This window comes from Euleptes europaea, chromosome 15, assembly GCF_029931775.1.
Source record: "Euleptes europaea isolate rEulEur1 chromosome 15, rEulEur1.hap1, whole genome shotgun sequence".
Taxonomy (NCBI): domain Eukaryota; kingdom Metazoa; phylum Chordata; class Lepidosauria; order Squamata; family Sphaerodactylidae; genus Euleptes; species Euleptes europaea.
Window position 1 is genome coordinate 31,329,241 of NC_079326.1, and position 13,888 is coordinate 31,343,128.

The 13,888-nt window shown below is 45.6% G+C and overlaps 1 protein-coding gene across 1 annotated transcript in view; it reads right to left on the minus strand.

Annotated features, from left to right (window-relative positions):
* Window positions 1–4,562: 4,562 nt before the first annotated feature.
* The window catches only part of CCDC148 (coiled-coil domain containing 148), a 101,872-nt gene continuing 92,546 nt past the window's right edge, over window positions 4,563–13,888 (minus strand). Inside the window, exons 12-14 of the mRNA XM_056861510.1 lie at window positions 13,337–13,454; window positions 6,336–6,476; window positions 4,563–4,733 (exon numbers count right to left, since the gene is read on the minus strand). Of these exons, the coding sequence (XP_056717488.1) occupies window positions 4,587–4,733; window positions 6,336–6,476; window positions 13,337–13,454 (406 nt within the window). The 3' untranslated portion in view covers window positions 4,563–4,586. The remainder of the gene's footprint in view (window positions 4,734–6,335; window positions 6,477–13,336; window positions 13,455–13,888) is intronic.

Sequence of the window (13,888 nt, forward strand, 5' to 3'; positions counted from 1 at the left end):
GGGAACTGATCTCTATCGTCTGGAGATCAGTTGTAATAGCAGGAGATCCCCAGCTAATACCTGGAGGCTGGCAACGCTATCTGCAGTAGAACAGCTAGATTCAAGTCCAGTTGCACATTAGGGACCAACAAGGTTTTTTGGGGTATGAGTTTTGGGAGTCAAAGCCCGCTTCATCAGATAGGTATCTGATGAAAGGAGCTTTAACTGTCAAAAGCTCACACCCCCAAATCTTGGTCTCTAAGGTGCTACTGGACTCAGATCACATTGTGTGGATTTTTTGTGTGTGAGTGCTAAAATAGGACATTCATCCACCTCTCAATCCTGGGCATAAGCCATTTCAACTGTGGCTAATAGGCAGATTACAAATCTGATGTACCTTGTTTACATGTATTTTACATGTGTGCTGCATAAGGTCTGGAAATGCTTTGTAAACTTAATAATGACTTATCAAGTTTACTCTCATCCAACAGCACAAGCAGGATTCCTTGCTACACCATAACAATGCCCTTTCCCCTGCATAACTGAAATATTCTAATTTTGTAATTTATTCTCAAGGGCTAATTTGCAAAATGAAATTGTTTGGATGATTGGTTTGCAGTAAACATGATGCATCAAATTGGCTTCTACAAGTGGGAAGAGCTTATATTTCCATTTATAATAACAATCAAGCAATAGTCGTTCATATTAATAAGGCCAGCAGATTTTTTTAAAATTCAACTAATACAACAGGCAGTGAAAGTGACAAGAGAAGTACTTCTACCCAGGAACTGCAAGCCATTTCAAATTTTTGTGTGCAAGGATTAAATTATGAAGAAGTGAAATCCTCTCTCTAAGAATTATGGCCCACTCAAGACATAACTGCATTTTGCTTGCCCTGTAATGGGAACTGGTCTCTGTTTAACAGCACATCTGCCATTTGCATCTCTAGAGCTTCGGTTGACTAAATCCAAAGGACAGGGAGGAGGAAAGAAACTTCAGGGCTGGAGGATGACAGAGTACATAGAGACCAACTCAATGCAAACCCCACCCTCCCCGCCACAACTTGAACCTGTCTCCCTTTCACTGCAGCAGTGCATTTAGCAGACATACTGCCAAACACACCGAACACACTCAATATTCATTTGTTCTCTGCCCATGTGCTTCAGTCATCTGCCTTTTCCTTTTTAAAGCTGTACATGCATTTAGTCAATTACTATACATGCTATTACTCTTTTTAAAGCAGAAGCATTATTTTTAAGGTTGGAAAACTGCTTCATAGAGGAAGGAGGGATTTAGTGAGCCCAGAGGTTCCCAGCCAATCAGTTTACAGCAAAACAGCTCTTTCAGGTGTAAACTGGAAAGACATGTCTGACCAAAACACAGCGAGTCCAATGATAATGTCTGGATACACACAAAAAGACAGTTTGCAAGTACATTAACTTTACACAAGAAAACAGAGTGTCAATTACCTGTAACCATTGTTCATCAAGTGGTCTTCTATGCAAGCACACATGGGACTGAGCATGTGTGCATGCCTTCCTCTGAGGTATTGAGTCGAAAAGCTTCTAGTGCTTCCCATCACGCTAGGAGCGTTCCCCTCCCCCCAAATGGGATGGCCTTTTCCGCCTAAACCAGCACATAATCAGGGGGAGGGGGAGCACTCCTTCCCTCAGTCCTTCCCTCATCGCTGAAAACACAGAAGCAAGATCCACTGAAGGTGGCCCACGGAGGAGGAAGGAGGGAGGGATGTGTGCCTGCACAGAAGACCACTCAATGAACAATGGTTACAGGTAAGTGCAATCCTGTTTTCTCTTCATGGCTTCCGCGCAGTCCCACATGGGTGAATAGCAAGCTCACCTGACAGAGCAGAGGAAGGTGTGGGCCTTCTAGTGGAATAACATCGGCAACACTGCTCTTCCCACAGCTGCCTCGCTCCTGAAATCGACATCAATCAGTAGGGTTGCCAGGTCCCTCTTTGCCACCGGCGGGAGGTTTTTAGGGCGGAGCCTGAGGAAGGTAGGGTTTGGGGAGGGGAGGGACTTCAATACCATAGAGTCCAATTGCCAAAGCGGCCATATTCTCCAGGTGAACTGACCTCTGTTAGCTGGAGATCAGTTGTAACAGCGGGAGATCTCCAGCTAGTACCTGGAGGTTGGCAACCCTATCAAGGGAGCTCAAGGTAGATAGTGCCAGGGACATTGATCATGATCATACAGGGTGGATTCACATTGTGCCACAAAAAACCAGCCATCCAAGTACAGATAAACCATACAGCCCTGGAGACCTAAGTGTGCTACTACCATAGTTGCACCCTTCGTGAAAACCCTAGGTACTGTCACCAACCCAAAGGGTAATACCATATACTGGAAGGCCTCTGGAATGAAAACACTGCCTTCTTGTCCTTTGGGAGGGCATCTAGATAGAAAAAGTGATGGCCCCAGAGGAATAAATAATATCGAGACATGATCACACTGTAGACCCTAGAGGCAAGTGCCCTTGAGGAGTATATCTTTCTAGCAATACCATCTAGCTTTCTCCCCTCTTTATCTAATGGGGAGGAATGTGTGCATGCCCTGTGCTTTGCAGGCATAACTTCTACTACAAGCAAATTTGCAGGTGGGTGTGTGAAAAGGAATTCACAATGTTCATGTTGTACTCTGTATGGGTTCTCTAGCTTGTGACCTTAGGCTTGCACTGATGCTGGCCTGATCCAAATGGATTTGGCAGTCTCAAGCAGGCTCTAAAGCATGGGAAGAGCAATCTGCCCAACAAGCTGGAATAGGTAACCTGAAGTATTGGATGTGATAGTTTTGGATCTGAGCAGACAATCTCCAGCTGGAGTTCCTTGGCCATTCTGGACAACTGCTCTGGCATCCCAAACTTTCTTGTCTGGAGATGGATTGGAGGCAACATCTGAAGCGGTGCTGGAACGATCTGGAAATTCATCCTCACATTTCGAGCCATCTGGCGATGGAAGGTGCTTGGGAAAAGTAGCTGGCGCTGACAGGATACTGATTGGATCAGAGTCAATGGCTGTTGGTCTTGGAACCATAGGCTGTAACCACACATATTCAGAGCACCCCTCTTAGGGGTGTATATGGGTGTTGGGGGGCAAGGATAGGAAGGAGGTTGCCAAAACATAGGACTGGGTGCTGCAGGATCCTGGGGAGGCTTCTTCTTCTTAAGTTTAGGTCCCACCAGCATTGAGGCCCTAACTTCTTCCACCTCATCCTCAGAACACATTCTATACAAGGTGATGGAGTGCGAGGCAGAGGTTGGATGACCTCAGATTCAGGAATGGATTTTCCCCATAGCAGCAATGAGCTGGACAGATTGGAGGAGAGCTTTTGCTTCAACTTCGTCTTCCTAGGAGGCGGCTCTGAAGTACTTCCTGGAACCTAACCTTACTTATGCGCATGATGGGGAGTCAGATCCAAGGAAGAAGCTAATGGTGCTGACAGCACCAAGGGTGTACAGGCCCACTTCTTGCTCTCAGCGGGGTGATACAGCTGAACTTCAGTGGCCGCCAAAGCCTTCTCCCATAAAGCTGCGTTCAATTGGGCAGCCTTCTCATGTTGGGCATTTGAGGTAAACTGTGTGCAGGCACTGCTGGCACTGACATTATGGGATTCACAGGGAGTGACTGACCATTTGTGCCATTTTTGGTACTGCCTTCAGTAGACTTCTTGAAGAGGGCCATGATCTGAAAAATGACAACAAATTTGACTGAACTACTTTTTATCGGGCAAGAGAAAGAATGAAACATTTGGAGATTTTTCTCTACCTCTTCTAGGCTTTCTGATGAAGAATTCTCCTCAGAGGTCTTGAATCATCCTACCTCCATGGTGGCGAAGGAAGGGCTCAGGGAAGGAACACTCCACCTCCCCCTAATCACGTGCTGGTTTAGGCAGGAAAGGTCAGCCCAGTTGGGGGTGCTTTCACTATGGAAAGCACTAGAAGGAAAAAAACTTTTTAACTCAATACCTCTGCGGCAGGCCTGCACGCATGCGCAGTACCACGGGTGCCTGCACAGGAACCACGAAGATTAAAGCTCTTGCGTCTTTCCCAGAAACCAAAATGTCAGGAACCTGGGGGAGCCTCAAATCGTGGGATACGATGTCTATCTGTTTATTTCTATCTCACCCTCCCTCCAAAGGGGGCAGTGCAACATACATTTTTCCTCTCTTATTTTAGCTTCACAGTTACTCTGTGACATAGGTCAGGCTTATATGGTAAGTGGATCTGTACCTACCAAGTCCCACTACCTACCCAACATAGCCGACTAAACCTGACGGAAATCTCTCTGTGGGTTCCCATGTGGACATGCATCCCCTATGGAACTGTTCTTTACAGATCTTTTTCTAAAAGGATGGCTTCACCTCGAAGAACTAAAATAATATTTCAGTAAACCTGTGTTCTCAGGAATATACTGTAATACAGCGATGCTCATGATCACGAGGGAGCACTAAACAGCCCACTGCGCACTCCTAGGCAATTCAAAAAGAAATGGGGGTGGGGAACCCTCTCTCCACAATCCAGCATTTCCTCGACTCAAAATGGTTTATTTAAAAGGACTGTTCAGAAAGATTCTCAATTCAGTCCCAGTTCTACATTTTAAATAATACAGAATTCATGTCTCTCCTTGGTGGTTTGGGTGGAAGGATTTTAGGCAAAAGCTCTCGGGCATAAAGTGTTTTATGAAGTCCAGCTTCGCGAAGAGCTAGTTCCACACGAATCCGGGCATCGGAAATGATCTGTTTAAAAGAAAGGATACTGACGATCAGCCATGCACCTTGGAAAACGTTGTTCTGGTTGTAATGTCAACTCATTAAAAGACAGAGGGTAACATCTTTGTCCATTTGCTATTAGAAATGTAAATGAAGATAGCTTGGACTAATGAAATCTATTGAATATAGTCCCCACATGAACAGGTACACACATACCCTTCTGGATGCTTTTTTGGAAACATGAGGTTTGCTCATTAAATAAAAAATAATAAGAATACCAAATATGGTAATAAGTATGGTGACATGTATATTCAGGTACCAAAAGCAGGGCATTTAAATCTCTTTAGTGTTGTTGTTTTTTTAAAAAAATATTGTATTTATTTTTCATTTATTTTCTACTTTTTTTCCCTAACAGAGACCACAAGTGGTCTACTACCTTATTGTCCCTCCTCCACTTTATCCTCAGAACCACCACCCAGTGAAGTAAGTTAGGCTTAGAAACTGTGACAGGCCTAAGGTCACCAGGTGAGCCTCAATGGCAGAGCAGGGATTTGATTCCAGTGGTCCAACCCTTTTATCCACTATATCATGCCAGATCTATTTATCCAAAAAGCTGTTTCAGAGACATTGCAATACCCTTTGCCTTACACTAAAAGTTGCAACCTACCAACAATCTCTGGTAGCCCACAACCTGTGGTAACCACTCCTTCCACCCTGTGATACTGTAAATGGGCTTGTGCAATTGCCAAAATGGTGGCTATATATTAAAAGCCAGAAGATAACAGTGGCAGTGATGCAGGGGAAGAAGCAAAGGAAGGTCAAGCACAGGGATAGGTCTTTCATATTGAACCTGGCTCTTCAGATATCTCAATGCAACCACTGCATTGTATGCAGAGCCTCAGGAACACTTCACACATTATGAAGGCTACTCCAAGTCACCTTTCACCGTGGAGGAGTTCTAGGTAGCCAGTGTAAAATATGTACGCCTCCTGAATTACCTCTGCTGCACAGATAATGTTTTTTTGTGCCACTGCCAGGGACCACCTGCAATTGCAACCTCTACATAACTACCATAATGTGTGAAACAGCCCTCAGTCGTAAAATACATAGAACATGCCTGGAATATTAAGAAGAAAAGTTGAATGAGCAAGATTTTAACGAAGCATAGCCTCGGCAAAAGGTCCTTACATCTTATTGCCACAAAACTCTTTTCTACATAAAGAAAAAAAAAGTTATTTTAGCTTCCCATCGATTAAGCACTTCCAAGTTAGCCAGAACTCAGTTGGTTGTGTCTCCAGTAAGAAATGCACTTTTTGAACTTTGTACTGTGACTAGAGGAGGAATTCTATAGAAACCAGAAGTCTTGTGAAAAACTTTCTTATTAAGTTTCTTACTTCACAAGCTTTTAATATAAGGGGAGGTACATGGGGATGCCCACATTGGTGCATGCATTTATACGGTGAGTTGACCCCGAACCTTTTATCCTAATCAAAAGAAATAAGGAGAGGGAGCTTCCCTCTCCACATCTACCCCTTCCAGAAGTCTGATTGTCACAAAACTACTGTCTACATTTGAATCCTTCTGTTGATGGCATGGATGCAAAACACATGGTGCAAGATGACCAAATACCTGCTCATCAGTGAATGTATGCAATTCAAACAGAGGCTTTTGCAGAATGAATTCTTCTTCTGTTCCAATGCCCATCCGAGCTTTCGATGCCACTGTGTCGGCCATCATTCGAACAGGATCAAACTCCGCAACAATGGCAACCTGTGGGGCGATGTGGAAAGAGTCCACCATTCAAATATCTGGCATGACCCAACGATTGACCTTTCAGGTTTCTAGACAACAGATTTAAAAGACAAAGGCTGCACAACCCAATCCTTCTATAGGTATTTCCAATGTATTCCAGAGAATTCCATGACTACATCCAAAAAGGTAGCAGTGGAAAATGTGGGCGACAATACATTTGAAGACTCTTAACTTTTGACAAGATCATATTCTCCTCTATAATTTCCTTAAGTATATCCTCAACTACAAATTTAGACCAGGGGTCCCCAACGTGGTGCCTGTGGGTGCCATTCTGCCCACCGACTCCTTTCCTGGTGCCTGCTAATTGTTTTTAGAAAGGGGGAGGGGCTAGGTGGGGTGTATGCCCAGCAAGGATTCTGATTGGCTGTACAGATTAAAAAGCATCCTGTTAAACACCTTCTGCCTGAAACATTGGAGAAAAGTTACTATTATATATAACCTCACTCCCTATCATTTTGTTATCGGCTCCACCTCATGCAGCAGCCATTTTGTGATTGTGCCTACTGCCCTGTGTCAGAATTTCAAAGGTGCCCCTGGGCTCCTTTTTCCAGGTGCCCATTTTCTCCAGGGGAACAGATCTTGGTCCCCTGGAGATCAGTTGTAATAATGGGAGATCTCTAGCCACCACCTGGAGGCTGGCAGCCCTAATGGTCACTGAGGGCTTTTTTTTTTTTTTTTTTAAGATTTGAGATTTTCTGAAAATCCGGTTGTTGTTTTCAGGTTTCTAGAAACATCTGCCTTTGGTGCTCATGGCTTCAATCTCCAGTTTTAACAATTCTCAGATTTAGCCACATTGAGAATTAAATGCTTTCAGAGACAGAGGTTTTAATTTTTGGAATGGGACTGGACTCACTATGGATTGAATTGATATCAAATAAAATTTTACATCCAACAGAGGTGCACATCAGAACTTTAGACCCTTCTAAATTGTGGTTCAAGTATTTTCAGCTAAAACAACGATCAAGTCCAGAATTGAGTGATGTCTGAGGGCCAAACTAGACATGACAGCATCCACAGGTCTGACCCATGGATGCGACTGCCATTTTAAAGCCTAATTAGGCTATTTTTAAAAAAGCCACAAGGGCTCAATCCTGACTGGGCCCACAGCATGGTGGGAGGAGGCACTCATTCCCCCATGCCTTTTCAAGTGCCAAAATGGCCACATCCCACCCCTACCCCACAGCTGTATCAGCACTTGAATAGTCACAGAGGGGACAAGAGCGCCTCATCCCACCACACTGTGGGCCCAGTCAGGATCAGGCTCTCATATTATTTTTAAATGACCTTTCGGTTTTAAAATGGTGGTGTTGCCACAAGTCAGACCCGTGGACACTGTCAAGTCTAGTTTGGCCTGGAATCTTCATGTTATTTGCAAGGCTGTTCTTTCAATATGGGTAAGTTTTCCAGACTGAGTAGAATGATACCTCATAAGAAGAGCCCCACTGGATCAGATCAATGGTCAATCTAATTTAGCATCCTGTTCTCTATAGTGGCCAACCAGTTGCCCCAGAGTGTTCCCCCTTTACAGCAACTGGTATTTAGTGCACGCCTATGAACATAAACATCCCATGTAGCCATCACGACTAATTGCTACTGATGGACCTATTCCATGTAAATTTGTATAGTTCCCTTTTAAATCCATCTAACCCAGTGGCTTTTCCTATATCCTGTGGCAGTATGTTCGACAAGTTAATCAGGCATTGTGTGAAGAAATGTGCAGGTGCCTTTCCAGGATACACTTCCTGAAATTTCAGTTTCAATTTCAGTTGATCGAATGAAAATGGGCAAGATAGTGGACTAATGGAACCTGCTAAGTCTGCTTTTATGCAGGATTTCATTTGTCAGGCCACTCTGAGTGTTCCGGCTATGGAATGGAGCACTGACCATTGTAAGTCTTAGAGAGGTCAATAAGTAGGCTGGCTGATTTAGTCGAGAATTTGTCTTTTCGTTTTCATCTTGTCTCTCCCTATATTTGTAGTTTTTGATGTTTCTTGGAAGCAGTCCTGAACTAAAACATCTGAAAGCTTTCATTTTTCACATATATACACAAAGGCTTAGGCACATTGCTCAAGGGCTTATAAAACACAATGCTTGAAATTTATTATTGTTTCCCCAAATACACCTTGTTTTTTCCCTCTTATGTTCCAAGAATTCCTTCAGTCATTCCACAGCTGGAAACAGTTATCCTTGGAGTCACTTAAAAAAAGACTTTGATCGTGGGTGTGGGCAGATTCCTTCTATGGGTCTGGAAATGTAAACCTTGAACAATGTACACGGGGGCTTCTGCAGCTGCCACCAAGAAGAATAGAAATGCTTGTGTCCATTTTACTTGCATAAAGTAAATGTTCCCTTTCTTTGCCTAGGTCATCCACTGGCCCAGCGATTCTTTCCTTTAGGATGCTCTGTGTACCAAGAGGTCTAGATAGCTTTTGTGCTTCAAAATGAGTTATCATTCAGTATATGTAGACTTGGCCTAATGATGTTTTGGGAGAAAGAAAACTAGCTAGAGCCTAGAGTGTAAATCAATCTGAAGCAGGGCATGGCTGCTGACATATCTAATCAAGTGACTAATGCAAGAAAAATACTGAGGAGTGAGACAGAGCACAGATTGAATGCGCCTCCCCCCCACCCCCAAATAACACATCCTGTATGTTATCTGTTTCAAGACGCAGGTACTGAGATGCAGAGCAGGATTTATACACAAGCTAACCAAGGTACACTTCAGGGCCTCAGATTATAAGAGGCCTTTAAATAGTAAAAAAGACTAAACATTGCTGAATTACTATTTTTAGGCATGCTATGGGGTCTCTCCAATTTGACGTACCTTTGGGCTTCAGCATGTCTTAATACAGCTCTGATGGGAAGGCTTTATTGGTTCTCAAAATACATAGCCGGTGTTGCATAACAGAAAGATGGAATGGGACTATGGACACCCGTGTTTATCCCTGACCCAGCTGAGAAGGTCACTAGCTGAAACTGGACCTCTGTTAGCCTAACCTACCTTGCAAGATTGTTGTGAGGCAAAAATGGATGATCCCATCCATGTGAACCACTTTGAGCTCTTTCGAGAAAGAGCTGGATATGAACCATTGAATACTTATTGTAATATGCAAGTGTGCCTTCAGTTATTGGGAGCAAGTGGTGAAGATTGTATCGACAGGGTTGAGAAAACAAATTCCCTATAGACCAGAGACATTAAATTATGTACCTGATTTCCCTAGCGGTCGTCAAATGGTAGCCTTACATATTGCTTCTGCTGCCAGACGGGTCTTTGCCAGGAAATGGAAGGGGAGCGGGGGGGGGGAGCACAAAATTCAAGATTGGATGTTGAAAGTAAAAGAGAAATTTCTTGGGGGAATTTTTCACGGAGCTTTGCTGCGGTTTAAAATTTGATTTGAGGCGCTCCAAATTTTTGATTATTCATTGCAGCTCCGAGTTTTCCTGAACCGAGCAACAAAACCCGCATTATGCCCGCATCAACTGAAACCTCTTTTACCTGAAGAAGCTGCATTTTTCTTCGATGGCTGGAAGCCAAAAATCAACTGGTGTCCATGGTGTTTCGTGGAGGGAACGAGAAATGCTCGATTTACTCTCCATATGGGGCGAGCACAGGATGCAGCGGGCTCTGCTCAAATCGCATCGCAACATTGATATGTTTGAGAAAATAGCCGCAGAGATGGTGCGAAAGGGCCATCATCGCTCTGCGTTTGAGTGCCATACTAAAACCAAAGTGCTGCGTCAAGATTACAAGAGATTGTATGGAGAGGAGAGGCAGAAGGCTTAATTCCCCCCCCCCAAAAAAAGTGGCGGCCCTCATCCTTTCGGAGCAGATCCGCTTCCCAGTTGGGCTGGTGCGGAAAAGGGCCAGAGGTCTCTCTGGCGGCGGCTTCTCCGCCCGGCTGTCGGGAGCGAGTCGAGCGAGGGAGCCGCTGCAGTTCACCGGCTAGCTGGGCCCTACCCACGGCCGGGAGCCCAGCTGCTCGGGAACCCCGGGGGCGGGCTGGAAAGGCAGGCCGGAGGGCGCCGAGTTGAGGAAGAGTGGGGGGATTGCAGAGGGAGGTTGGGTGGGGGTTTCCCCTGTTCCCGGGCGGGGGTCGGAGGAGGAGGTCTGGTGCTCCTTGGCCACTGATGCACAGGAGGTTTTGCCTTGGGTTTGCACATTTCCAGATGCATTTCCCCCATCCAAATTCTCAGAACTCAACAGTAAGTGCCCCATGCAGGGTTTTGAGAATTCGGATGGGGGAAATGTGCATCTAGAGAGCGGCAAATCCAAGGCGAAACCTCCCAGGCATAACACACATTGGGAGGAAGGGAGCCTCCGGGTTTCAGGCAGGGACTGTTGGGGGGGGGGGTTGTCTGGAGAGGCAGCTAACCGGGCGGTGGCCCTGGGCAGCCCTTGTCCTTCCCAGATGCACATTTTCCCCATCCAAATTCTCAGAACTCAACAGTAATTGCCCCATGCAGGGTTTTGAGAATTCAGATGGGGGAAATGTGCATCTAGAGAGCGGCAAATCCAAGGTGAGACCTCCCAGGCATAACACACATTGGGAGGAAGGGAGCCTCCGGGTTTCAGGCAGGGACTGTTGGGGGGTGGTTGTCTGGAGAGGAGAGGCAGCTAACCGGGCAGTGGCCCTGGGCAGCCCTCGTCCTTCCCAGATGCAATTTTCCCCATCCAAATTCTCAGAACTCAACAGTAAGCGCCCCATGCAGGGTTTTGAGAATTTGGATGGGGGAAATGTGCATCTAGAGAGCAGCAAATCCAAGGCAAGACCTGCCAGGCATAAACGGCCGGCAACTTGGCTGGCCCGTTCGGCGCGCGGCTCCCTCCCAGGGTCTTATTCTGGCTTGAGGGAAGAGGAGCCGCTGCTGCCGTTCTCCTTCCCCCCTGCCCTCTTCCCTACTTCCTTCCCAGCCGGCGGCATGGAAAAGCCCCAAGAGAGCCATAACGGCTTCTTGGAGCCGGGCAGCCCAGCCGAGCTGGAGGCGTGTATGAAAGTCTGGAGGGGGGGGGGCAAATGGAGCGAGGCAGGATCATGGGAAGAGTGGGCGGGATTTGGCAGATTTGAAGCAGTGAGTCATGAGCTGGAGCAGATGTAAACAGCGCAGAGAAGTGCGCTGTTTCTTCTGTGAAAAATCGAAAATGCCTCGGGATGGGGAGGGAAGCTGCGCTGCCATGAAAAAGCTATTTAAATCGGTTTATTGTTTGCTCCGATTCGAAACCAAAGCAAAATCCACCGTGACAAATACCCCTTGGGGAAATTAACAGCATACCAAAAAAACAGTGATGCATCCAGATTGGATTCATTATGGTCAGGAGCTGTACCAAGGATGGATCTGACAACATAATAGCTAGAAAAAGCATCATAATCACTCTATGCTGGTATTTTTGTTTTTATGCTTATGGGGATAGCATTTATTGGTTATTTTTTCTGATGGTGTACTTAGTCGGTATGTTTTTATGCCTTTTCTCTGTTTTGTTGCTGCGGTTTAAGAAATTTTAATAAAAAATGCTAATTGATATAAAGCAAAATATAATCTTTGATGAACTGATTCCAGTGGAATAATTTCACCACCAACCAAAGAGTGATCGTCTGTTCCTTAGATCCAGAGCCAGGACTTGAGCCTCTTCTTAACACTGGGGCTACTGCCACAGGTGACAGTATCCCAGCATATCTTTCCAGTCTGTGCACAGTTGAGATGTGCCAGGTAATTCTGATGATAACCAGGATCGGGATAAAGGCTAAGCAGAAACCGAATCTGGAAGGCAGGGCTCCTGATCAGCCCCTTACCATGTGGCGTATGGCCTTGGAATACCCTTTGCTCCCCAGCATGGCAGGAACTGGCAGTGATTATGGGGCCCCACCCTGGACTTTTGCCCAGGGCCCCCAAATCATTAACACCACCCCAACAACCAGTCATGTGCACTTTACTCAAGCAGTACCAAAAGCTGAGCGTGCAGGTGTGGGGCCAGAAAAAGCACCTGTCAGAGCAACTGTCCCCCCCTCCCGCCACAGCTGACATCAATGTGCCAATAACAAAAGCACAGGTGTGTTGCTCCCTCAGGACAGTGAACGAGTAGGATGTAAAAAGAAAGACAGAATGCACCTGTGAGAATACAGAGAGGCCTTTAATGCAGGGACATTTCCCCGCGCATTTTGCCCACATGTTCCAGCTTCTGGCTAAAACAGCATCTGGAAAACATGGGCAGAATGCGCGGGGAGAGCGAGGCAACCTCTGATGGTGGAAAAGGCATGCATAATCAAAAGGAAGCCCTGAAGCAGTCGGCGGGGCTGGGGGTGACCGCGGGGAAACATCCCTGCATAAAAGGCCATAGTGAAGGAAGGTCGAGGGACATGGTCTCGCTTGACCCGGGACTTTCCTTAAGTGTATTGCAGTGAGTGAACAAAATGCGTACTGATCAGAAAACAGATGCTAAAAGTGAAGTCTCCCATAGACAAACTGAAACAGGAGGTAACCTGAAAAATGCTATAGCACAACTTCATTGATTCTAGGTCACAGAAATGATCACTGAGAAGAGCCTATACACCTCACTCCAGTTTCCTACACGTGGCAGAGAAAATTGTGTCTATTTTTAGTTTTTCTTGTCAACAGTTTCTGCTGTGTGTGTTAATATATCAATGTTCCCACAGAGTTATATTACAACACACACAATGAGTGAGGAGGCAGAGTTGAGAATACCGAGGACCCCTTCCTATCCACCATTCTCCGGCAGATTGATTTCTCTGCTGCAATGTTCTGCTTTGTTCGTGTGCTTTAATTGCGCATGAAGACATTACAAACAGAAAAACAAAAGGTACCTGTTGCCTAAGAACATCAAGGCGTCTCTGTCTTTCTTCCTCCTCGTGGGCTTCTTGAAGGGCTGCTTGTTTTCTCTCCATCAAGCGCTTTCTCAGAAGCTCTTGTCGAAACTGAACTCTTGGAACAGGAAAGCACAAAGGCAGTGAGTGACCCGATCCTGGCCTCTCTTTTGATACTGGATGATCTGTTTAGCTGATCTACGAGGAGCAGTTCAGACCTTATCTGAAGTGACAGTCGAATCAATAATGTATCTCGATTGAGTGTGCATATAACTCAGCAGTAGTTCAAACCTTGGAGAATGCTGACAACCCCAAATGAGTTATTCACTTTTCTAAATTGTGTATATTCAAGCATAGGAGAGAGAGAACCAACTAATGTTTGTTTGTGCATTTAAAAATATGCCACTTTGACATATGTTGGAGAGCTAGTGTGCTTTAGGTCAGGAACCAATTTTTCCTCCAGGCCAAGGATCCTGGTGGGTCCCCCCGCCCCCCCGCCCCCCATCTTCTGGGCATGGAGCAGGGATCACTGGGAATGTAATTGTGAATTTC